General features: G+C 45.1%; 1 protein-coding gene across 3 annotated transcripts in view; it reads left to right on the forward strand.

Moving 5' to 3' along the window:
* The first annotated feature begins 15,790 nt into the window (after nt 1–15,790).
* The window catches only part of LOC119841766 (transient receptor potential cation channel subfamily C member 4 associated protein), a 75,637-nt gene continuing 68,270 nt past the window's right edge, over nt 15,791–23,157 (forward strand). For all 3 annotated transcript variants that reach the window (XM_043495529.1, XM_038369354.2, XM_038369356.2), the window contains exon 1: nt 15,791–15,964. In XM_043495529.1, coding sequence (XP_043351464.1) covers nt 15,836–15,964 — 129 coding nt within the window. In that variant the 5' untranslated portion in view covers nt 15,791–15,835. The remainder of the gene's footprint in view (nt 15,965–23,157) is intronic.

Here is a 23,157-nt window from a genome sequence, read left to right on the forward strand (position 1 = left end):
GCCCCAAACAGTAACTAGATTATGTTAACACAGGGGTTCCCAAACTTTTTGCCAGCATAACCCCATTTTGAGACTTACGGTCTCCAGTACCCCCAGACCACATCATAGCAACCAAGGAATTTACACATGAAGTAAATTATTTAATGCTCTCTAATATGACACAGGGGCCTGCGTGTTACAACACAGCTTCCTGAAGTCTGGTGGCATGGTAGAAATTGCATATCTAATCTCCAGTTGTGACATCCACAGTAGATCAGCCCTGAGACTTGATGGACAGAAGCACTGAATCCAGCTTCACACAAATACAGGCTTGCGAATGGCACCATCAGTTTGAAGGTGCAGGTTGAGAGTGTAGGATATTCATTCTTGTGACAGTGAGCCAAATTCCCAGGGAGAAAGCTGAGCATATGTTCCTCACAAGAATCTATCACAGGAAATTTCAGTGAGCTGTTCAATTTCAGCTGCTGGCAACTCCATGGCATCAGGCTTGTATTGAAAAGGATTTTGCACCCAGTCATACTTTGTCACATCCAGGTCAGGAGAAAGGATGTAAACTGTTCCTCTGGCCAGCTGAGATGCTCAGCCATCACCTGTGTAGGAGGCTGAATAATTTCATTGTCAGCCAGGAACTTGCAAAGCTGAAAGAAGGATTCATAATTTGTCTTTAATAGATTATACTTCCAGAAAACAATTCATAAATCTTGTGATTTTGATTGATTCATCTGAAGGATTGGAGTGTGGGGGAGGGGGGGAGTCTTTCCTTGCAGACCTGTATTCAGTTCATTCAGATTCCCAAATATATCTGATAAGGCAAGAAGGCACCTCTTCCTGTAGGGACATGCAAAATCAACATATTCACTCTGTTCACAGTCCATTGCATGGGCACATAGCTCATCTCTCCTTTCAGAAAATCAGCCCAGCACTTTTCGTTTTGAGAGCTAACAAGCTTCATTGTGGAACAATAACACGGCATGATTGGACCCCAGGTCTTCACACAGTTTTGCAAAGAGACCATGCAAGGAGACAGAACAGAATGTCTTCATGAATTGCACCATACGTGTGAGGTTGCACTGTGTGTGTGAGGTCACACCACGAGAAGGCTGCTATTTTGATCCACAGCCTAGTAGCCAGGTCACGCTGGGTGGGGGATACCGTTTTGTAGGTCAAACAGGCAGCCTCCTGGTGTGGCATTTGTGGAGCAGGTCTGGACATGGTGTGGGGGATCAGGGACGGGACAGGTGGTATTGTCTTGCAGGCCAAATCTGGCCCATTGGATCCATGAGCATATGTTCCTCCACCACCATCTGCTGGTGGTGGCACAACCCCATTTAGGGTCACAACCCACAGTTTGGGAACTGCTCTGTTAACATCTTTGTCCCATATAGTCCATTGCACTCTATGGCACAGACCCCAGGGTGGTGTACAAATGCATATGAAGATATATTCTCTGTCCTGAGGAGCTTGCTTTGATGACTTGACTGTGACGTTGCACCTGCTGACTCACTCCGCAAACACAAAAGCACGCTTTTCTTTTCTGGTTTCAGAGTAGCAGCCGTGTTAGTCTGTATTTGCAAAAAGAAAAGGAGTACTTGTGGCACCTTAGAAACTAACAAATTTATTAGAGCATATGTGAGCTGTAGCTCACGAAAGCTTATGCTCTAATAAATTTGTTAGTCTCTAAGGTGCCACAAGTACTCCTTTTCTTTATGCTTTTCTCTGTATGCCTATAAAGTTTCTCCACTTGTGAGTGTTTTGTAGCTTAGTCGATTCTCTGCCCTCTTTGGTGACTGTACAGAGTGCTCTTACCAGAACCATTGATAAAGAGTAAAAAAGGAGACTTTTGACCAGAGAGCACAGGAATTGCATGTCACCTGCCTTCACATCAAGCCAGCTGGAACAGGCGTAAACAAGGCTGTAATCAGTGAGGGAGGCTCCAAATTGGCTTTTGTCATGCTAATTTTTATCCCAGCAAGACTGCCTGGCTGCAGCCCAGGAGGAGTAGGGTTTGTATGGGAACGTCTCTGAGCTACTGGATTACACTAATTAGACATTGGATAGAGGAAACTCAGATCCTCCACCATGGCTACTTCCTGTGCCTCCCATAATGTTCCTTTTCCTGGAGTCATTCCAGAATGCAGTGTGTGCAGCCCAGGTGTGGGAGAAGGGCATGTGGGCTTTGGTTTTTCAGTCTTTGCTTCCACGAACATCCTCTTTTCCAGCTGCCAAAGCACCAGCTGTGGCTTTAGTGCATGGGGCAGTGAATGCTGTTACCAGCTCGGTGGCCTGTGGAGGAGGGGTTGCGGGGTTTTGGCAGGCCCCATAGGTCTGTCTATTACTGAATGGGAGTCCAGTGTATTGCTGAGTTTCTGTATCCCTTGTCAAGAGGGGTTCAGACCAGATGCCCTTAAGAGCAGGCTGTGGGGTAAGGTTCACGTAGTCTCCGGCCACACCGATGCTTGTAACGGCTTACTGCTGTTTCCCAAACACAGCTTGAATCCATGCCTCTGGTGTTGGAAAGCATCCTGCAACTTTGTTCGGAGCCCTACAGAAAACCCTACCATAGACCTCCATGGTGCAGGGTCAGAAAACTGTTGGCACTACCAGTTCTCCCTGCCTCAGAAACTCCCCTCTCCCATTTTCTTTTATCTGCCCAGAAATGTAAGAGAAGCTGGTAAGTGCAAAAACAGGCCAGGTTTCTGGAATTAAGCAGATGCCTGCCCATGGAGGAGATGCAGGTGCTCTGATATTGTAGTAACAACAAGTGTTATTATCCCCTCTAAATATATGTTGCATACTAAAAAACCCTATTTTAAAACATTAGCTTGCAAAGTGAAACACTCATTCCAGAACTAAGGTTCTTCCCTATGTGGGTAGGCCTTATGATACAGTCTCTGACTGCATGATTATGTACAGTTTTTTCCATGGGACCCCTGCCTCATGCAATGAGCTATTCTCAGGGAATGAGGCTATAGTTCAATATTTCTGCTTGTCCTTGACATTCAAGCTGTGGCCCCATATCTTATTTACTACACACTGTTCAAACCCTGCACTGACTAGGGAATATTAATTGCCTCATGATCTTTTCCGTCCCACTCATCGCCATGTCTCATCCTCACAAGTATTAATACCTGGCTCTTATGTAGTGTTTTTTGTCAGTAGATTTCAAAGCACATCACAATCTTTTGTGTATTTCTCCTCACAGCCCCTCTGTGAGGAGAAATTACCCACATTGAACAGATGGGGAACTGAGGCACAGTGAGGTCAAGTAACATGCCCAGGGTCACATGGAAAGTCTGTGACAGAGCAGGGAATTAAACACAGGTCTCCCAAGACCTAATGCTCTAATCACTAGGCCAGGATTGCTTTGCGTTTCTCTTCACTTCTCCCTTGTGAGACAGAATGTTCTCTTCAGGTGACAGATGGGGAACTGTAGCACAAAGAAATTAAGGTCAAAATTTGCAAATGTCTCCACTAATCTTGGATGCTTGAGTGATTGCAGCACACCATGCTTCATTTTTCAGAGTACTTTTCTATGTCCTAAGCACTGTGTCGAGGGGATGCCACTGATCCTCAGCCACCCAGGGAAGTAGGAGAGGAGTATTCCCATTTTACAGATGGGGAAACTGAGAAAAACAGCAAGTTGCACAGTGAGCCAGTAGCAAAACATGCCTCAGAACTCATAATCTCTTAATTCCCAACACTGCTCAGTCCACCAGGGCCCACTGCCAGAAATATTGAGCAGTCCCAGCTTCTCTTCACTTCAGTTGCAGATACGAGCACACAACATTTCTGAAATTGAGGACACAGGTGGCTCAAGTTGGGCATCCAGAAATTGAAGCACACACAATGCCTCCCGCAAGAGCTTTGGCAAAGATAATTGAGTTTTCCTGAGTAGCAATCATTTGCTGTAACTCCAGGATCATCCTTTCTTTTCCTGCAACCCTTGCCTCGTTTGCTGCACACCTGCTAACTTTTGGAACACACGAAGCAGGACTATCCTACAAACAGGAGCCTCGTTCCCCGTACGTCCCTGACTCAATCCCTGAGCACCGTCCATTCTGTGCACAGAATGAGATAGAGGGATTGTGGAAACTATAAGATAAGATCTTGCAATCAAGCCTGTGTAAACCTTCTGTAACTTTTCTGTGAAATGTTCCCAATTAATATTAAGTTGTTAAAATAAGGGTGCAATAAAACCCTACTTAGCATTCCAATTTGAGCCTCTAGGTTGGTTAGAGAAAATTTATTTAGTGGAGGACCATTAGGTGACACTTGGAATAATATAATTAAACTTTATTTTAAAGAATAATGATTAGTTAAGCTAACAGGGATGCAGTTACTACTAACACAATACTACAATTATATTTACCTGTACACTCAAAGATGAAATAGTGTATCAATGTGTGATCAGTCCACTAACAACAGGGTGAAGTAACCTTTATAATCCTGGAACCTAATAGTACCTTTCTGATGTTAATTGGAGCTCTCCTGCAAAAGCTCTCTCATTAAAAACCTTGCTTAACCCAGTTATAACCACAACATAAGGGTAACATAACCCTGGGTCATGGCCTTCTAACTCTTACTCTCCCATAACACTCTAACTCCAACGTCTCACACTGGCAGCTTCAGTTTCCCAGACTCCTCTACACTTCGGCTAACTTAGGTCCCAAACCTGACTTCTACTTATTTCTTAACCTAAACCATCCTACAGGCTACATTTTAATGGGTAATCTATACAAGAAAGGGAGAAACTTAATTTTTGCATTTCCTAACTTTTGAGTACTTGACTTTGCAGCCTTAATAACACTGTTTTAATTGGGGGTAGGATGGGGAGTAATTTCCTAGGTTCTTTTAAAAAGAAAGAAAACAGAAACAGCAAATTATACTATGTGCAGCTCTAACAGTTACCCCTTCAATCCATCAGCATCACTGTGAACGGTAAACTTTCAGCACTGCTGCACAGACTTGAGCTAAAAGGTAGCTGCATTAGCAGTAGGCTAATATTATCCTCTGTGGACTAGCCACTAGAGGAAGACATATAACACATTTAAACTGGGAGGTTACCTATGCATGAGTAGCACCATTTTACAGACAGCCTAGGCAAGGACCAGTATTGGGGAGACTCTTTCAGAGGGACAATTAGATTAAGTAGCTGATGCTTGGTTCTGCCATATTAGTGGTCTGGTTCCATTCCCAGGTCATGTAACCCATGAGGCCTTCTTCATAATAAGGGGTGTGATGGGTACAGAGTTATTAACACAAGTTAGTTGAAAAAGTGAGTCTAGATTTCCTGGTTCCCAGTACAGTGCATCTTCCCCTAGGTCAGAGGCTATCAGAATCGGGGACAGGTCTGGCTCTGTGGATTGCTGAAGTCAGGCAAGAGGGTGGAGTATGTGCCGCATTAATAGAATCTTGAGGGATAGAGGCAGCAAGCCAAAACCAAGCTATGCTGTGTGATACACAGGTGGTCAATGGTGATTTTCAGTGGTTTACAGCTCAGCCAAACCTGACTTGATTTTCATGAGGTCCCACCTTGCCCTCAGGCTATGTTCAAAGTCCTGGTGCAAACTGTGGAATTGGCAGAGCTCGTCACAGAAAGTTTGCAGGCACTGTTTTCATGGACAATGACAGGCAAACTAAATATAGGTTTCAGAGTAGCAGCTGTGTTAGTCTGTATTCGCAAAAAGAAAAGGAGTACTTGTGGCACCTTAGAGACTAACAAATTTGAGCATAAGCTTTCGTGAGCATCCGATGAAGTGAGCTGTAGCTCACGAAAGTTTATGCTCAAATAAATTTGTTAGTCTCTAAGGTGCCACAAACTAAATATAGGGGCCAGGGCTACTCCCCCTGTAATGTCGTTACTTCTCTTCTTCCCCACAAGCAGGAAACTCAAAGCGGACATTGTAATATTTCAGGAGCAGCTTGCCAGGACATGTTTGCACAGTGCCAGATTTATAGCTGATTGAACTATTTGCTGTGAAGAATTTACTGAGCAAATTGTCTATCAGCAGATCGTGATTGTTACAAATTCGAAACAGTTTGGTTAATAGATCTGATGAGCGTGTTGGAGCCTGTGGATTGTTCACAAACAGCACATAACAGGAGATACACCAGAGATGTGCTGCAGTGTCAGTAAGAGAGCAATCTTTTGTTTCCTAGCTAGTCACATGACATGGGCCAGTGTTACAAATGGTTAGATGATCCTGCCACATCCATCTCCATGGACTCCAGTGGCTGCTCTTTCAACTTCCCTCTTTTCTTTTGCACGTCAAATGAAAATAAAACAAAATATTGTTACCCCTTGTGACCCAAGCGGCGAGCCAAAAATTCAGGGTCTTGTAGGTTGTTCCAGTTAGGAGGTGAGAGTTGGGTATTTCTTTGATGCAAGTGTGTTTATTTACAAAGAATGTACAAAACCCTGCTTCTCTGAACATGGGAGGAACTCAACAACGGAAGACAGTTTCCTTGCTCACAGGTCCAAGCTTCTTTCCACATGGCACCTTGACCCAAAGCCATAGATAACCCGTGGCTACCGATAGTGGGGGGGCAGAGTGAGGGCAGCAGGCTTCAGCAGTGTTAGTGAGCATGCTCAATCCGTGTGAGCAGCATACTCACTACAAGCTAAGCCACAAATCTGGTAGGGGTGGGCCTGTGACCCTACATGCTCCCCCCGTGTCGCCTCGGCCCAAGGCCTCTCTCCAGGATTCTCCTAGGGCCACACACCATGCGGCCAGGCTGTGGCTGCTTGGCGTTCCTTCTGCTTCTGAGATGTGCCAGCCTGGGCTGTATGTCTCACACACGGAGACAAAAACAGTTCCACCAACCCAAACACTAGCCCCTGCATTTGAAACCCCCTGGCCACATGGTTCATCTTCTTCTCAGGCTTTTTGCAGGTGCCCATGTTTTGGGTGCTACTGCTGTGGTTTCAGTCAGGTACTTATGTTCATCCTGAATGTAAGGTAGTAGTTACTCCTTACCCATAACAACAAGGTTTAACCCAACCCAGAGCAACATAAACCAAATCCCACAGACACAAACAAATAGAGCCCAGGAATTTATGTCTGGCATGGAGGTCAGGGAGATAACCTGACCCTTTCGACAAAGGAAAGCCGTGTTCACTCTGTTAATGCACATATTATCTCAAGGGCCTTCTTATCATGGAGCCACTTCTGGTCTCAGAACAGTTTCTTTGGCAGTGGCTTGTTCAGCCAATGACATGGATACACCTCCTGGAGCTGGTATTTGTTGCTTCTCGTGGTTTACGCTGTTGGTAGTGATGGGTGTGACGCTGGTAAAACAAGTGCTAGCTCTGGCCAAGGCCATAGGTGTCAGCTAAGAACTGACAAACTTATAGCTGGAAACCAAACAAGCTCACCTGTATTTTAGTTTTGTTCAAAATAGGTAGTAGTCTTATAAGAATGTATTTAGTGTTTAGACTGTGAAATGCTTGTAAGTTGCTGCCTGCATTAACCTCACTTGCAATGTCTGTATTCCATGCTATAAGAAAATATGTAAATTATTCTTTATAACTTTAAAATGTTTGCTATGAACTTGTGAACCCAGGCATGGGAATTGTCCATCCATCTCCCACCCATCCAGAAGGACTATCCAAAATTAAGTAGGCCATTATAAGACAAAAGTTTTGTTAATTGCCGCATCCACCCATGGAGGATTATATGCAGAAGGCTGGAAGAGGGAAATAAAAATAGTGGACATGAAGGTTTTTCATCTCTTTGCTGTTTGAACTCTCACAGGGCCAGAGACATTACATGAAGCCAGAGATACCCAGGACTTTCCCCTGGGTCTGCCCTGAAAGACATTTTGAATTGACAGATTCATATACCTTTGTCATCTTTAGAAATCATAGATAGTAGTAACTCATTTGAGTTTACGTTTGCTTGCTTTCACTTGCTTAGCCTGGAGAATCTAAGGGGACTGTCTGTGACTCCATGGTAAGACTGTTATCAGTTTGGGGTGTCTGCCCTGTTTTTGACAGTCTGCCCTGAGGTAGGCACTCTCAATGGTGAGCCACCCCAGACAGCATGACAATGGGCATGTCACTTTTGTCTGCCCAGGAGAGCTGTCAGAGGCATTCTACATGGTCCCAAGAAACAGAAAGCCAACATCCTCTTTCACTTGGTTTCAGTATCTTCACTAACTCTCAGGGGGTTTTATGATGTGTGGTCTTAATGAGGACAGTAGCTGTTATTTTAGCAGATTGCCATCTACCTTCTGTTTTCATACATTCATAGATTAGAAAGCCAGAGGGGACCATTGTGATAATCTAGTCTGACCTCCTGTAGAAACAGGCCAGAGAATTTCCCCCAAATAATCCCTTTAGCAGATCTTTTAGAAAAACAGCCAATCTTGATTTTAAAATGTCCAGTTATTATCTCCTGCTTGTTGGAGGGTGCGTGGGGGTGGTAACCATGTAACACTCCTGCCATATTACTTCTCCTGCTCTAGTTTCCTCTCATACAGCTCTTTTGTTACTACTTTAAAATTAATGTCAATTGGCTCAAGACGCTTTTCAGATGCTGCACTCTGGATCCTAGTCCTTCTTCCATAAGCCTCTGAACTAGTAATCCTGTGATATTCTAACACAGCTAAATATGACAGGTTTCAGAGTAGCAGCCGTGTTAGTCTGTATCCGTAAAAAGAAAAGGACTACTTGTGGCACCTTAGAGACTAACAAATTTATTAGAGCATAAGTTTTTGTGTAGCTGTAGCTCACGAAAGTTTATGCTCTAATAAATTTGTTAGTCTCTAAGATGCCACAAGTACTCCTTTTGTTTTTACAAGCTCACAAAAGTTTATGCTGTAATAAATTTGTTAGTCTCTAAGGTGCCACAAGTACTCCTTTTTTTTTTTTTACTGCTAAATATGTATCTCTTGAACTACCAGGGCTTTCTAAATTCCAGTACTCTGCTATTTGTACTGACTGGTCTACTGACCCTTTGACTGTATGTAGTAAGGGCTTGAACTGATATATTAAAGAGAATGGATAAAATGAGCCACACATGGGTTGTGGGCCATTATCCATTATCAACTCAGCTGGAATCCCATAGTGAGCAAACTGCAGTTTGCAATGTATTATGCCACTGCAGTAAAACTGACTTCAGTTTCTCTCTGGCACTCTTTATGCTGATTGCTCTGTCTGTTATACCAAGCAGTGTTTTGGAAGGAGGCTTGATATGCAGAAAACAAGCTGAGTCAGGGAAGCTTCTATTAAAATCAGACCCAGAGCTGTGGCTGACTTCGACATGCAAAAGATACAGCAAGCAAGCAGACGCTGTGCAAATCATTACTGGATCATTACTGTGAAGAGATACAGAAAGCCTCAGACACAGGAAACCTCAAAGTCATGTATGATGGCCTGAAGAAAGCTCTAGGTCCCACTGTCGACAAGGTTGCCCGTATCAAATCACACAGCGGTGAAATCATTACAGACAAAAGCAAGCAGTTGTCTCATTGAGTTGAACACTGTTCAGAGCTATACGGACAAGAAAGAAACATCACCTGTGAATCACTGGACCAAATACCAACTCTACAGGTCATGCCAGAGCTAGATGTGGAGCCCACTGTAAAAGAGCTAAGCAAAGCCATTGATTTGCTATCTAGTGGCAAGGCTCCTGGAAAAGATGGCATCCCAGAGGAAATCCTCAAGTGCGGGAAAGACAGCCTATTACCATATCTTCATCAGCTGCTACTTAAATGCTGGAAAGAGGGTGAGGTACCACAAGAGATGTGCGATGCAAACATCACTTTGTATAAAAATAAAGGTGAAAAGGGCAACTGCAACGACTACAGTAGTATCTTGCTACTAAGAGTCGCAGGAAAAGCTTTCACAAAAGTCATGTGAGTGTGACTACAACAGCTGGCGAATCTTGTCTACCCTGAATGATGGTGTGGATTCAGGGCTGGAAGATCAACTATAGACATGATATTTTCTCTGCATCAACTCCAAGAAAAATGCAGAGAGCAAAACCGACCATTGAACATCGCTTTTGTGGACCTAACCAAAGCATTTGACACAGTCAGCAGAGCAGGTCTATTTGCAATACTAGAAAAGATAGGATGTCCACCTACCTTGTTAAGTCTTATACATTTGTTCCAAACAACATGAGAGTAACTGTCCAGATTGGCAGGTCCACTTCGGACAGCTTTAAGATGAAAAGTGGAATGAAGTAAGGATGTGTTCTTTCCCCTACACTCCTTGGAATCTTCTTCTCTGTACTCCTGAACTGTGCATTTAAGGACATGAAAGATGGAGTGTATCTCCACACAAGATCAGATGGGAAACTTTTCAGTCTGTCCCGATTTAAGTCAAAGACCAAAGTCAAAAAGGTGCTAATCAGGGAACTTCTATTCACTGATGCTGATGCCCTCATAGCCCATAATGAAGATCTATTACAAGAACTCATGGACCGCCTTTCAAGTGCCTGTCAGGCATTTGCTTTCACCATCAGCATCAAGAAAACAGTTGTATTAGGACATGGGGTTCCACAAGATCATAAGAACATAAGAGTGGCCCTACTGGGTCAGACCAAAGGTCCATCTAGCCCAGTATCCTGTCTTCTGACAGTGACCAATGCCAGGTGCCCCAGAGGGAATGAACAGAACAGGTCATCATCAAGTGATCCATCCCCTGTCGTTCATTCCCAGCTTCTGGGAAACAGAGGCTAGGGACACCAATCCTACAATCACCTTAAATGCAAACCAGCTAGAAGTAGTTCAAAAGTTCAGCTATTTAGGTTCTACAGTGACCACCAACCTCTCACTGGATGAAGAACTAAATGTTTGCATTGGAAAGGCTGCCACCATCTTTAGCAGACTAACTAAAAGAGCATGGAACAACTCAAAGCTTACCATCAAGGCCAAAATGCTAGTGTACCAAGCTTGCATCCTCAGCACTCTCATGTATGGTGGGGAAACATAAACAACTTATGCTCATCAGGAGAAAAGGTTGAACAGTTTCCACCTACATTGTTTACGCCGCATACTCAACACCAAATGGCAAGATAAAGTCACCAATGCAGAGGTTCTTCAAAAGGCAAATTTACCAACTGTGACAGCCCTGCTCAAGCAAAGATGACTGAGCTGGTGGGGACATCTGAGTAGGTTGAAAGACGGATGCATACCCAAGGACATGCTGTATGGGGAGCTATCAAAGGGAACAAGAACAACAGGATGTCCCAAGCTTTGCTATAAAGATTCATGCAAGCGAGATATGAAGGAATTTGAAATTGATCCTGACCAATGGGAAATCTTGGCAAGTGATCATAACAAGTGGTGCCATCGTCTCTAAGAGGGTATCAAAGTCCATGACAGGAGCTGGCTCCTTCAGCTTGAAGAGGAAAGAGCCCGTAGAAAGCAAGCAGCTCCCAACCAAGATACATACATTTGTAATACCTGCCAAAGATCAGATTGGCCTATTCAGTCACATGAGACATTGCAAACCGTCTACCTCATAGGCTGCAATTCCCACCGTCTCTCGCAAACGAAAGGATGCCAACAACATATACCTAGCAGTGTTTTGGAAGGAGGCTTGATATGCAGAAAACGAACAGAGTCAGGGTAGCTTCTGTTAAAATCAGACCCCAGAGCTGTGGCTGACTGATTAAGGTTATCTCTGACTAGTGTTCCATGACATTACTCTGCAATATTGTCTGTCTCCTGTCCTGTGGCAGCAGTGTGAAGGATGCAGTGATTCTGATGGCCTGGCTATGATGCTCCAGGCAGTCAAACATTTTATTGCAAGGTTGCTTGGTATAAAACTCCTGAGAAGAACAGGATCCAAACTGAGTGAAGAGACACCAGCTCTATTTTTCAAAATGGACATTTGTTCTGGATGAAATGTGCCACATGTGTAATCAGTTTAATAAATCCTATTAGGCACATGCCATTGGACAGAGGCGTATTAATAAGGCTAAGAGGACTAGTGGAGAAGTAGCATAACTGAAATTGTAATGACTTACAGGCCACTGATACCTCCTGCACTACCTGCTCTGGTTTATTTAAGATGTTGTAAATGTCCCTATAACAGTTTCCAGAAAGTGCCCATGTAACATAGTAAACTTCATGAATAATGCTGGCCTCGTTATTCACTAGGAATTAATTAGCTGATGAAGTTAATCTTTGTGTATCTGTCAGCAGATCATCTGAAAGCCCAATCTGCTCTGTGTGAATCTATCGGGTTATTCACAAGTATTCATCAAATAGGCTGAACAATTTTCAGCCAGTGGGATAGATGTAAAATGATCACTTCTACTAGTATCTGTGTGCGTGGTGGATGATTGGTAAAGTAAGTCACATGGTTTTGTTTCTACTCCCCAATTCAAGAGCTGAAACTTTTAAAACAGAAAAATAAAGAATAACAAATAGTGAATCTCTGGGATCATGTATGTGCACAAAGGACAACTGTTTCCCAAACGCTCATGTGAACAAACCCCAGTTGTGCAAATGTGGGCAAATAGCAATTAATGAAAGGCTTGACGCAAGATGGCACCAAATAGCCATTCAGAAGTGGAAGGAATGTTTATGAACACTGTTTTGGAAATATTTGGCCCAGTTCTAGTCAAGAAAGAAACATAATGGATGCTTTATATGAGTAATTACATACAAAAGCACTATGTTAAAAGAAAGTTAAGGTTGCAAAGTCAAGCACTCCAGGTTGCCAGAATTAAGGTTCCTTGGGCAGCCTTAAGTTGGCCTCTTTGGGCAGATGATGCATTATGATAGTCATTAATTATATGATCACAAATTATTTTTTCCAAAAGACCCCTACCTCTCAGAAGCTGCAACTAAAGGGAAAGTCCTAGTCAGCTCCTGCAACCCCAGGTTGAAGCCAGCTCAGTGCTGAGGGACTCTTCAGAGAATTTAAATGCCAAATTCTATCAAGTCTTTATTGAGCATGTGCAAACTCAGATTTTTTTCAAAGCTTTATAACTTGGTCAAATTTGAGCAATTTTCCTGGGAACATCCCTGACATCAGGATGATCTCCCCACCCTGCCAAATTTCACATCTCTGCATCAAAGCATGGAAACTCTCGAGCTTCTCAGTGAAATGGCTGTAAGAATTTTTTAATGTGAGCAAAACAGTGTATTTTTCCTTAACCTCGTTTTGAGAAATGGCTGAACTATTTTAGCTGAAACTTTCCAGAAAAGTTCAGCCTAAGGCAGACACCCAGTATGGAAAATTTCAGCCTGGATAGTTGAAGTGTGGCAAAGTTAAAATCAACTGAAATCAGACTCTTATAATGGAAAGAGTCAGCAACTCTAGGCATTGCTGCAAATTCCACCTATAATACACGTTCACATAATTAAATATAAAGCTGAACAGAAATAGCGGTTTAATTAATTGAGTTAATTTGCTGGCCAGGATAGCTGAGGCTTGATAGCCATGGTTATAGCATATTGCAGCATAGTATAGAGTAGTTAGGTACTGGGTAAAGCTTCAGCCACTCCACTCTGCTTAACGCTATTGTCTGTTTCTCCAGTCATGACCCGGTCCCACTCCACACCCAGCTCTGATGATACACCTCAGCCCTGATCTTCAGTGCCTTCTGCTAGTCCAATAGTGGGCCATCACATAACTCTACCACCGTATTGTAGACTTGACCTGTAGCATCCCCTGCTCTTCTAGTCCTGGGCTCTCGTGTAGCTGTGCAGTGCACCTGCAGCTGCTCCTCTTTCTACCAACCATAGGCTTCTTTGTAGCTCTGCCAGTGCACTTCCATCCTCACTTGCCACATCCTGGGCTAAATTCTGTCCCTGGATGTGCATACTAAGGTTCCTCTGAAGTCAAGAACAGCTGCACGCATATATGTATCTGAGGGCAAAATCTCTCCCTCACTCACTCATACATGTCCCCAACACAAGCGGTGGCTTCCAATTGTTCACCGGGGTGCTCAACCCCCCCGCTCAGCCCCAAGCCCTTCCCCCAATGCCCCACCCTGCCTCTTCCCAACCTCTCCTCCGAGCGCACCCTGTCCCAGCTCCTACCCCCCCCCCCGCTTCCAGCACCTCCTGCATGCTGCAGAACAGCTGATTGCGACAGGTGGGAGGTGCTGGGAGGGAGAGGGAGGAAGTGATTGGAGGAGTTGCTGGCAGGCAGGAGGTGCTGGGGAGAAGGGGTTAGCTTGGCTGCTAAGCACAATTTTTTTTTCTGTGCGTGCTCTGGCCCTGACGCACCTATGGAGTCAGCACCTATGGTCCCCAAGCTCTTCCAGTCCTGGGCTGGGCCCCCACACTTTTCCTCAGTCCTGACCTGCTGTCCTCCTGTTCCCTCAAAGAGCTGTTCTGACACAAGTTCTGTAAGTCTCTTTGCTCAATCAGGCCAGATGTCGTTTGCTGCCGTCACACTGTTCACTCTGCTGGTGTGTTCTATCCCTTCCCCCACCTGATGTCTGTCTTGACCGTTTACACTGTAAGGGCTTCGATGCAGGGACTCTGTGTTTGGACAGCGCCTGGCACAATGAGCCCCATTTTTTCTTGACCCTTAGGCACCACTGTAATAAACAGGATTCATAATAATGCCGGCAGAATGGGCTGAGAGTAGCTGTGTGCATTGTGTTGTGTTGTTATTATGTAGTACTTTGGTGCTGTGGGGTGGCATGTCATAGAGTCTTAAGAGTTTAAGGCCAGAAGGGACCACAAGATCAGCTAGTCTGGCCTACTGTATGTCACTGACCATCAGCACCATCCAGCGCCTGCACACTAACCCCAATGGCTGAAATGAGCCCAAAGTAAATGACACCCATAGGAGCCTACACTTGATGTGCCCCAAGCTGAGAACGGAAGGGGACAAAGTTTACCAGTGCCCGAGGCCCCTATAGTGGGACGGAGATGATTAAATGAGATCTACCCAGATAATTTTGGCAAGTGACCTGCACTCGCACTCTGCAAAGGAAGGCAAAACTCCCCAAGGTCACTGCCAATCTGCCCTGGGGAAAATTCCTTCCTAACCCCACATATGGCGATCAGATAGACCCTAAGTGTGTGAACAAGAATCAGGCAGCCAAACATCTGAAAGAGAGAATGCTCGGTGCCACCTCAGAGCCCTGGCCCACCCCACCCAGGATCATGTGATGTGGGTTCCGGTGTTGTTTGGTGGTTTTGTGATGTGCAGGAATGTGCTATGACATGTTGTGCCCTGTGTTGCAGTTTTGTGTGCTGCGTTGCAGTGTGGTTATGCGTGTGTGGCTGTGTTGTGTTGCAATTTATTTTACTGTTTTGTAGTGTTTATGAGGTTTTGCAATTAGGCAGTGCTCTGCGCAGCAGTCTGAGTTGTGTGTTTTGTGGCATTCTGTTGTGTTGTGCGCTATGTTGCAGTATGGTTTGTGGGTGTTGTACTGCAGTGCTCTGTAGTGACTTGCAGCGCTGTGTGATGTATTGCAGAGTGGTTTGGATTGTGCTGTTGCAGCGTGGCAGTGAGAGTTGTGTTGGGTGTTGCAGTGAGGGTGGTGTTACAGTGAGGGCGGGATTGCAGTGATGGGTGTTGCAGTGAGGATGGCATTGGGAGTTGCTCTGCACTGTCCACCCTACAGCTCTAGGTTGGAATCTGGAGGGAGAGCCGCTGCGCAACCGAGCACCCGTAGCCTAGAGGCGGTCCTGGTGCGCATGCGCTCCATGTCGGGTCGGGACTACGTTTCCCAGCGGCCCCCGGGCGGGCAGACGCGGCGCCTCGCCCCTCCCGGCCGTGCAGTGCGGCCGAGGCCCAGCGGCTGGCGCTGTGGGGAGGCCCCTGCGCCGCTCCGTACAAAGCGCTGGAGGCGAGGCGGCGCTTCTTCCTGTTTGTCTCCGCCCGATCCGAGGCCGAGCGGCAGGAGCGGCCATGGCGGCGGTGGGGGCTCCGGGGCCCGGCAGGGGCGGCCGCCGCGGAGCCCGCAGGGGGGCGGCCAACATCCTGGCCCAGCTCCGGCACGGGCAGCTGAGCGGCCGGGGCCTGACCCGGGGGGCGCAGGTACCGCGGGCCGGGCCGGGCCGGGCCGGGCCGGGTGGGGGGCGGCGGCGGGCTGAGGAGGCCGCGGGTCCCCGCACGGGGCGGGCCCAGTCGGGCCGGGTGGTGGAGGGAGTCATCGCCGGGGGCAGGCCGGGGGGGCGGAGGGGCAGGCCCGCCGCTGGAGACCTGTCAGAGGGGCCTTGGGCTCCCCCAGCTCGTGGGGTCCGGGGCGGCGGCCAGCCGAGCCCTCCTGCCTCGAGCTTCCCCAGTTGCCTGGCCCTGGCCTGGCGCAAGGGCCAGCCTTGGAGGCCTGTTCCGGAGCAGCCGCTCGGCAGGGCACCGACACTTCCTTCCCCGCTCCCAGCCCGGGGTCGGGCTGCTCTGGCCTTGGCTCTGCTTGGCCTCGAGCCTTCGCACCTTCTGTGAAGGTGGAGATCGCAAAATCTTGCCTAGGCTGGGGGAAGCCTTGGCTTTGCTCTCCGGTATTGTGTGCGGCAGAAGTGAAGGTGTCGGATGCCCCTGCTGGATGCAGGATTAAAGTTCACTATCGCCAGGACTGTAGGTTTTTAAATTCTCTTCTGGCTACTTTACATCTGCCCACTTGGAAGACTCTTGCAAGGCTGGGAGGCCTCTGGTTCCCTCCTTGCTGGACTCCTCAGCATATAGAGAGACAAGGTGGGTAAAGAAGAGCTAGGTGGAAGTTTGAAAGCTTGTGTCTCACTCGCAGAAGTTGATCCAATGAAAGGTCTTACCTGCCCCACCTTGTCTCTCTAATATCCTGGGACCAACATGGCCACAACAACACTGTATATCTTCAGCATATACGTTGTCTGGAGGGCCTCACCACAGCTGCTATAGGGAGTCTATGTGGAAACTAGAGGAAAAGTCAAGTGCTGAACAGCAAAACTGTAACTAGTATCAGAGTTTTCAGAGGGGTAGCCATGTTAGTCTGGATCCATAAAAACAATGAGAAGTCCGGTGGCACCTTAGACTAACAGATTTATTTGGGCATAAGCTTTCGTGGGTAAAAAACCCCCACTTCTTCAGATGCATGGAGACATCTGTATCTCCAGGCATCTGAAGAAGTGGGCTTTATTACCCATGAAAGCTTATGCCTAAATAAATCTTAGTCTTTAAGGTGCCACTGGACTCCTTGTTGTTTTTTGAAAACTGTAGCAGAGTTCTTATTTGGTGGCAGCAATTGAAGAATCGACCCTCCATGTCCCCAGACTCTCAACCACTTTTCTAATTAGTTCTTGGGCCTTCCAGGAACTAGGTTTTCTCCCCTGTCTGCTTTCTGGGTCCGTCTAGCATTGCAAGCCATCAGCACCACAAACCTAAGCATCACCTGTAGCGAGGAGAATGAACTTATTTTTTGTGACTTGCTTTCTCTTTCCCTGCCACCAGGGTATTTGTGTAAAAGAACTGGAGGAGAAGGACAAATTTCCCACAACGTAGAAATGCTGTTCTGCATAGCATTTTGATTGGAAGTGGGGATGGGTAGCTCTCTGTTCTGAAGAGAAATGAAGCCCTGCATGGAATTATGACTTAATATGTTAAGCGCATTATTGATTCAGTTAGCACGCATGACCTGGTGACTTTAGTGCTGAGCAGAACTCTGGTTCTGCACGTGTTGAGTAGGAGGCCCGTTCGTGTGTTCTGTTAAAATAACACTGATCTTGACTGTTTGAAATCACTGTTTTCAGTGTTGGTCTCATGGACTATTGAAAACGATGTCTGTTTCTTCACTGGGACTTTGCTTACTCTGTGTCTTCTGTTTTGGAAACCTGTGCATGGGTGCTGGGTTGCAAGCGGCTATTAATACAAAGAAAGTAGCATTTATTTTGGAGGAAAATATGAAGAATTATATGGACTTTGCAGACTGAGAACTTGTTTATACTATTCTGGCAAGCCCTTCCTCCTCCCCCAAGTAGAAATACCAGCAAAAAAAGTCACCATTTTGACTGAGCATTGGTTATGGCCTCTACACTTAACTTTCTTGCTGTTGGGAGGGGAATGGGAAGAGAGAGAATTTCAGTGGAAACGGGTATTTGTGTTTAGGCATTTTTGGCCTGTACAGGATATTGTCCAATCTGAGTAAAATTACTTTTCACCAGCTTTTGCTTTTCTTTGTATTTTGTTAACATATTAATTTAACCTTGACATGGCTTCTTTAAAGTGAGTTTTTATTTCCACAGATCGTTTCATATGTGTAATACATTCAGGGTCCGAGTCATGCCTTGTGCTGTGTTCACCACAACTAATCTCATGTTATACAGATTTAAGTAAATGATCAGGTGTGCATGTAATAAGAGAATGCACAGCAAGGTGTTCTGTCACTTTAGATATCTGTACAGCTTTACTTTAGCCCCGTCTCTGAACATAGCTCAAAAGTGCAGATGACCGCATTAGTGCATTTTTTGTTGTCAGTGCTTGTATAAAGTGTGTGTGTGTGTGTGTGTGTGTGTGAGAAAGAGAGAGACACTAGACCTGTGCAGTTACCCACAATACTTAGTCAGAATCTTTCTGCTGGCTGCATCACTCCTTTTATAAAACTCACTTTCTGAAATGCTTTCAACATGACTTGGCTGCATTGAGAGGCTTAAAGCTGAAGGCTGAGAGCTCCAAGGGCTTAAGTGCCACAAGAACTTCATTAAATTACTTGGATAGAGGGAGCAATTTAATTGCCTGACAGGTTATGAACTGTATAACTGGCACAGGATTAGAATTTAACTATGGCATTAAAAATGATTTTAGTGATGCAGTGTTAAATGCCACATACCTGTGTACGCTTGCTTGGAGCTGGGAGATATTCAAGCAAGTGTCATAATTTCAACCTGGCATGTATTTCTTTTGTGTTGTGGCAAATGTTGCTGCTCTTTTAAACTCATGGGTTTTCACTTATTGTGTGAAAGACTTCACCAAACAGTTCAGTTCACCAAACAGGGGCGGAGGGAGGGGGGAATCACTGTTCTAATATACCGTCTTAGGTTTCTCCTCTGTTTCTGTGGGAAGTCCATGTGTAAAGCACTTGGGTGTGACTCCTGTTCTGTTTGTTTGGACACTTATTTACTGCTTATAAAAACAACCTTTAGGTGTCTTGTAATCAGTTAAAATTACATGATATCAAAGCATTACAAATATTTCCCAATAGACTTAGTTCATTTAGTTCTTAAGCCCTCATCTGAGCAGGCTTCTCAACTGTCCTTCCCTCCCCAGATCGTCAACTCGTCCACTCCTAGATGCCTGAGAGAAATGGTTGGCTTTGCAGGTATGTGGAAGGCTAACTGAGCTGGGCTCTGACAACCCGAGAGCGGAGATGAATTTTAAAGTCCAGGATAATGGCATAGGGGTCATTCTTTCCTGATCGCAGCAGGGAAGCTCCAAGTCAACTGCCTCCATTGACTGTGGGTGAGGCAATACAGCAATGGGACAGGCAGTCTCTCAGGAAATGCATCCGATGAAGTGAGCTGTAGCTCACGAAAGCTTATGCTCTAATAAATTTGTTAGTCTCTAAGGTGCCACAAGTACTCCTTTTCTTTTTGCGAATACAGACTAACACGGCTGCTACTCTGAAACCTCTCAGGACCTGGTTACCTAAACCATTTAGAGCTATATAGGTCAAAACCAACACCTCCGATTCCATCTAGACACTGAGACTCAGGCAGTAACCTTCCTTGAGCATCTCATATTTGGTCTCCACATGAAGCTCTAATTAGTAAATGGATTCCTGTATTCAGCACTAGCTTCAGTTTTTGGGCAATCTCAAGATCCAGCCCCCCATAAGAAACAATATAGAGGCCTAGTCTGAAAGTGACGAAGGCACAGATAAATGTTGCAAGATCTGCATCTGGAAGGTACAGTTCTAGTTTTACCAGGAACAGATGGAAAAGCTTGTCTGGCTGCAGCTGGCACCTTAATATCTAGCAGCAGTTTGCGTCTCGCCAGACCCCTGAACTATGGACATCCTATAACAAATCGTGTCACGTTCTCTCAGCAAGAGTGCTGATATAATTCCTTTCAGTTCTTCCTGGCTACTTCTCAAATCTACTGACATTATCTCCATCTTATCTGGATTGAGATTCAGCCAGTTAGCCCTCATGCGGACAGGCACCAATCACCAGTAAGAGACTAGGTCAATCCACTGTGCTGCATTAGTAAGGTCCTATAATAGAGACATTGAGCAAAGTAGTGCCAGAAACTCAAACAGAAAAGACTCTGTGTTTGTCTTAAGTCTTGCCTCAGTTTGAAACAGATTTTCTTCAGGTAAAAAATTCCTCAGAGCAAGAAAAAGTGGGTGCTAATAAAGTAAAGGAACATTGATAAATTATCAACCCATCAGAACATTTCCACTGTATGCAACTCTTCCTCCACCATAGCTTCTGCCAATAGACCTTTATTTGCCTTCTGTACAATCATGGCATAAGACCTGAAACATTTAGTTGCAATTGATCAACTCAAAACGAGACTCCCCTACCAGTGTTCTAACAATCTCTCCTCTTCTTCTATCTGGTGCAAATCATCTGTAAACAGTGGTGTAATGTGAGGGTGAAACCAGGTTGCCTAGGGGCTTCTCTACAATGACATTTTTTTCTATCATTATTGAAAGTCCAACCAGGTCATTCATGGTGGTTTATTGGCAACACACTTGTGCTCCCTCAGCAGTCTCTGAGAGCAGGCTATCAAATTGGTCTCAAACCCTGCAGGACTGCCAAGGTCTAGCTGAAACAGATGGAATGAGGTTCAAAAGGCCATTCTCTACTCATGCCATATGATCAGCTGCTCCTGGGAATAAAGTCTCCAAGCTGACAGTGCCATTCTTATCCACTTGTATCAAATCTCTCACTCCAAAAGAAAATGTTTAATTCCTTAAAAATATACATATTATCAATACTCTGTACCAATCTCCTCTTCTCTCCCCCCAGCGTCACCTATGATTTTTTTTCTTCTAAACAGTCTTCTCAACCCTGTTTAAGTACTGACCCCTTAAAAAAAGGGAAGTTTCTTCACATCCACATCACCCACTCAAAAAGCACTATTTCTGTTGCCAATCAACAGCCTCACACAAGTTCAGGCAAAAGGGGGGGATCGGGCTACAGACAGGAGCAGTTGAGACTCCCTTGTAGTCTTGCTTGGCTGTAGCCTGAGGCTTCTGACAGCTTCTTCTTCAGGCTGCTCTTCCTACTGGTGAAAGGACCTGGCTGGCCCCAGTGCAGTTGCTGTTCGTAGATTGCTGCCCGTTCAGGATTGTGGGCATAGGAAGCCTAGGGATGTGCTTATGTATGGCAGAAAGGAGAGCATGCCTGATGGCTATACCCTGCTTTAGAAGTGCTATGAAATAAGTGCTGGATGTTAGTACTCTTATACTATTACTTTATTTAGTATGCATAAAAGTGAGTAAAAAGGGAAAATTTTAGTCCGTTTCAAGGCACCCGTAATATCTTCCAAAAATTGGTTAACTCAAAGTGAGGAGCCAATCCAGTTACTTTGTGAACCACTGTTATTGCCTTGTGCAAATCCATAGCAGAGTATGCATGTCCCGTGTGGGAATGATTCATCCATGCTAAGAAATTAGACCCTGTTCTGAATGACAGTTGTCGTGGAATAACAGGATGTCTAAAGCAGACACCAAAGGATAACCGGTACTGGCTGGCATTGCATCACCTGATATCAGGAGGAAGATAGCAAGCCAAAGGAAAAGATCACGGCAGATGGAAGATCCAAGGCATCCATTATACGATCACAGAGGAGCAATCAAATGCCTTAAATCACAAAAGAGTTTTATAGCCAGTGTAGTGCCTTTGGATATGCCAGCTGGCAAGGCATGACTGTAGTTATGGAATGAAAGACTACACACAACTGGATGTGCTGAAATAGATCTGGAACCCTAGGAGGACATTCCCGGAGAGGCCGATACAGACTGGTAAACGTGGCGATGCGAGAACGGCCTGTGCATGCAAACAAGAAGATCAAAGTCTAATATGATCAAATGGGGATACTCTCATGACACGAATATATGCGAGTGCGGTGAGGTGCAGCACCTGCTTGTTTGCTGATTCCCTGTCTGAAGGACGATCTCGCTGCAGCGACAGAAAGAGCCATCGCTTGTGCACAGTTCTGATTTGTGACAAGGGCACAAGAAGTTGTTTTAAGGCAGTAAACTTTCCAATTTTGCTGTCTCTGAAAGAACAGTCAGGGACTGAAAGGTAAACTAACCAATGGATGGGGTTGTTTTCTTTAGAGAAAACTTACTTGCCTTGTTCTGAGCATTAGAATGTCTAAATATCAGTGGTCTTTTCTGCAAACTATCACAGTGGGCTCAATACTGAAGGCTACTGTAATTAAGGGCAATATTCTGTAGCTGCTGTGCACACACAAACCCCATTGTCTTTAGTGGGATTTCCACATGAGGAGCAGCTGCAATATTGGATCCATTATTCATCTTAAAAGGCAGACTCTTCAGTGATAGTGGGTTAGCATCAGCTCAGGCACATCTGTGATTGGCAATCCAGCAAAAGAGAAATCTCCTAAAATGTTCACAGGTTTCAGAGTAGCAGCCGTGTTAGTCTGTATTCGCAAAAAGAAAAGGAGTACTTGTGGCACCTTAGAGACTGACAAATTTATTAGAGCATAAGCTTTCGTGAGCTACAGCTCACTTCATCGGATGCACCGGATGAAGTGAGCTGTAGCTCACGAAAGCTTATGCTCTAATAAATTTGTTAGTCTCTAAGGTGCCACAAGTACTCCTTTTCTTTTTTCTAAAATGTTCAGGCACTGAACTGCTTATAATAATGAAAACTGCAGTGTAATATGATACTTTCGGTATAAGTAAATGTAAAAAGTACGTTGCTAATATTTTAAAAGAATCTTTTGTATAATTAAAAGTAAGAAGCCACCATCTTGAATCTGACATGCAATAGTATAGGACACATGGGCAGTTCTGCATACAAGAGCATGAGAGGCAGGGGTTTTTCATAGTCTTTCTAAAGTAAAGTAACTTTTTGAAAGAAAATATAGCATTGTGTTATGGTAGTGCCTGTACAAACACGTAGTAAAAGGCAGTCCCTTCCCTGAAGAGATTAGTCTAAATCAACATGGCAGACAAAGGGTGGAAGGGGAAACAGGCCCACAGAGGTGAAGTCACTTGCCGACAGTTATGCAGTAGGTCAGTATCAGAGCTGGGAAGAGAGCCCTTGTCTCCTGAATCCCAGTCC

The sequence above is a fragment of the Dermochelys coriacea genome, chromosome 13 (genome assembly GCF_009764565.3).
Source record: "Dermochelys coriacea isolate rDerCor1 chromosome 13, rDerCor1.pri.v4, whole genome shotgun sequence".
NCBI lineage: Eukaryota > Metazoa > Chordata > Testudines > Dermochelyidae > Dermochelys > Dermochelys coriacea.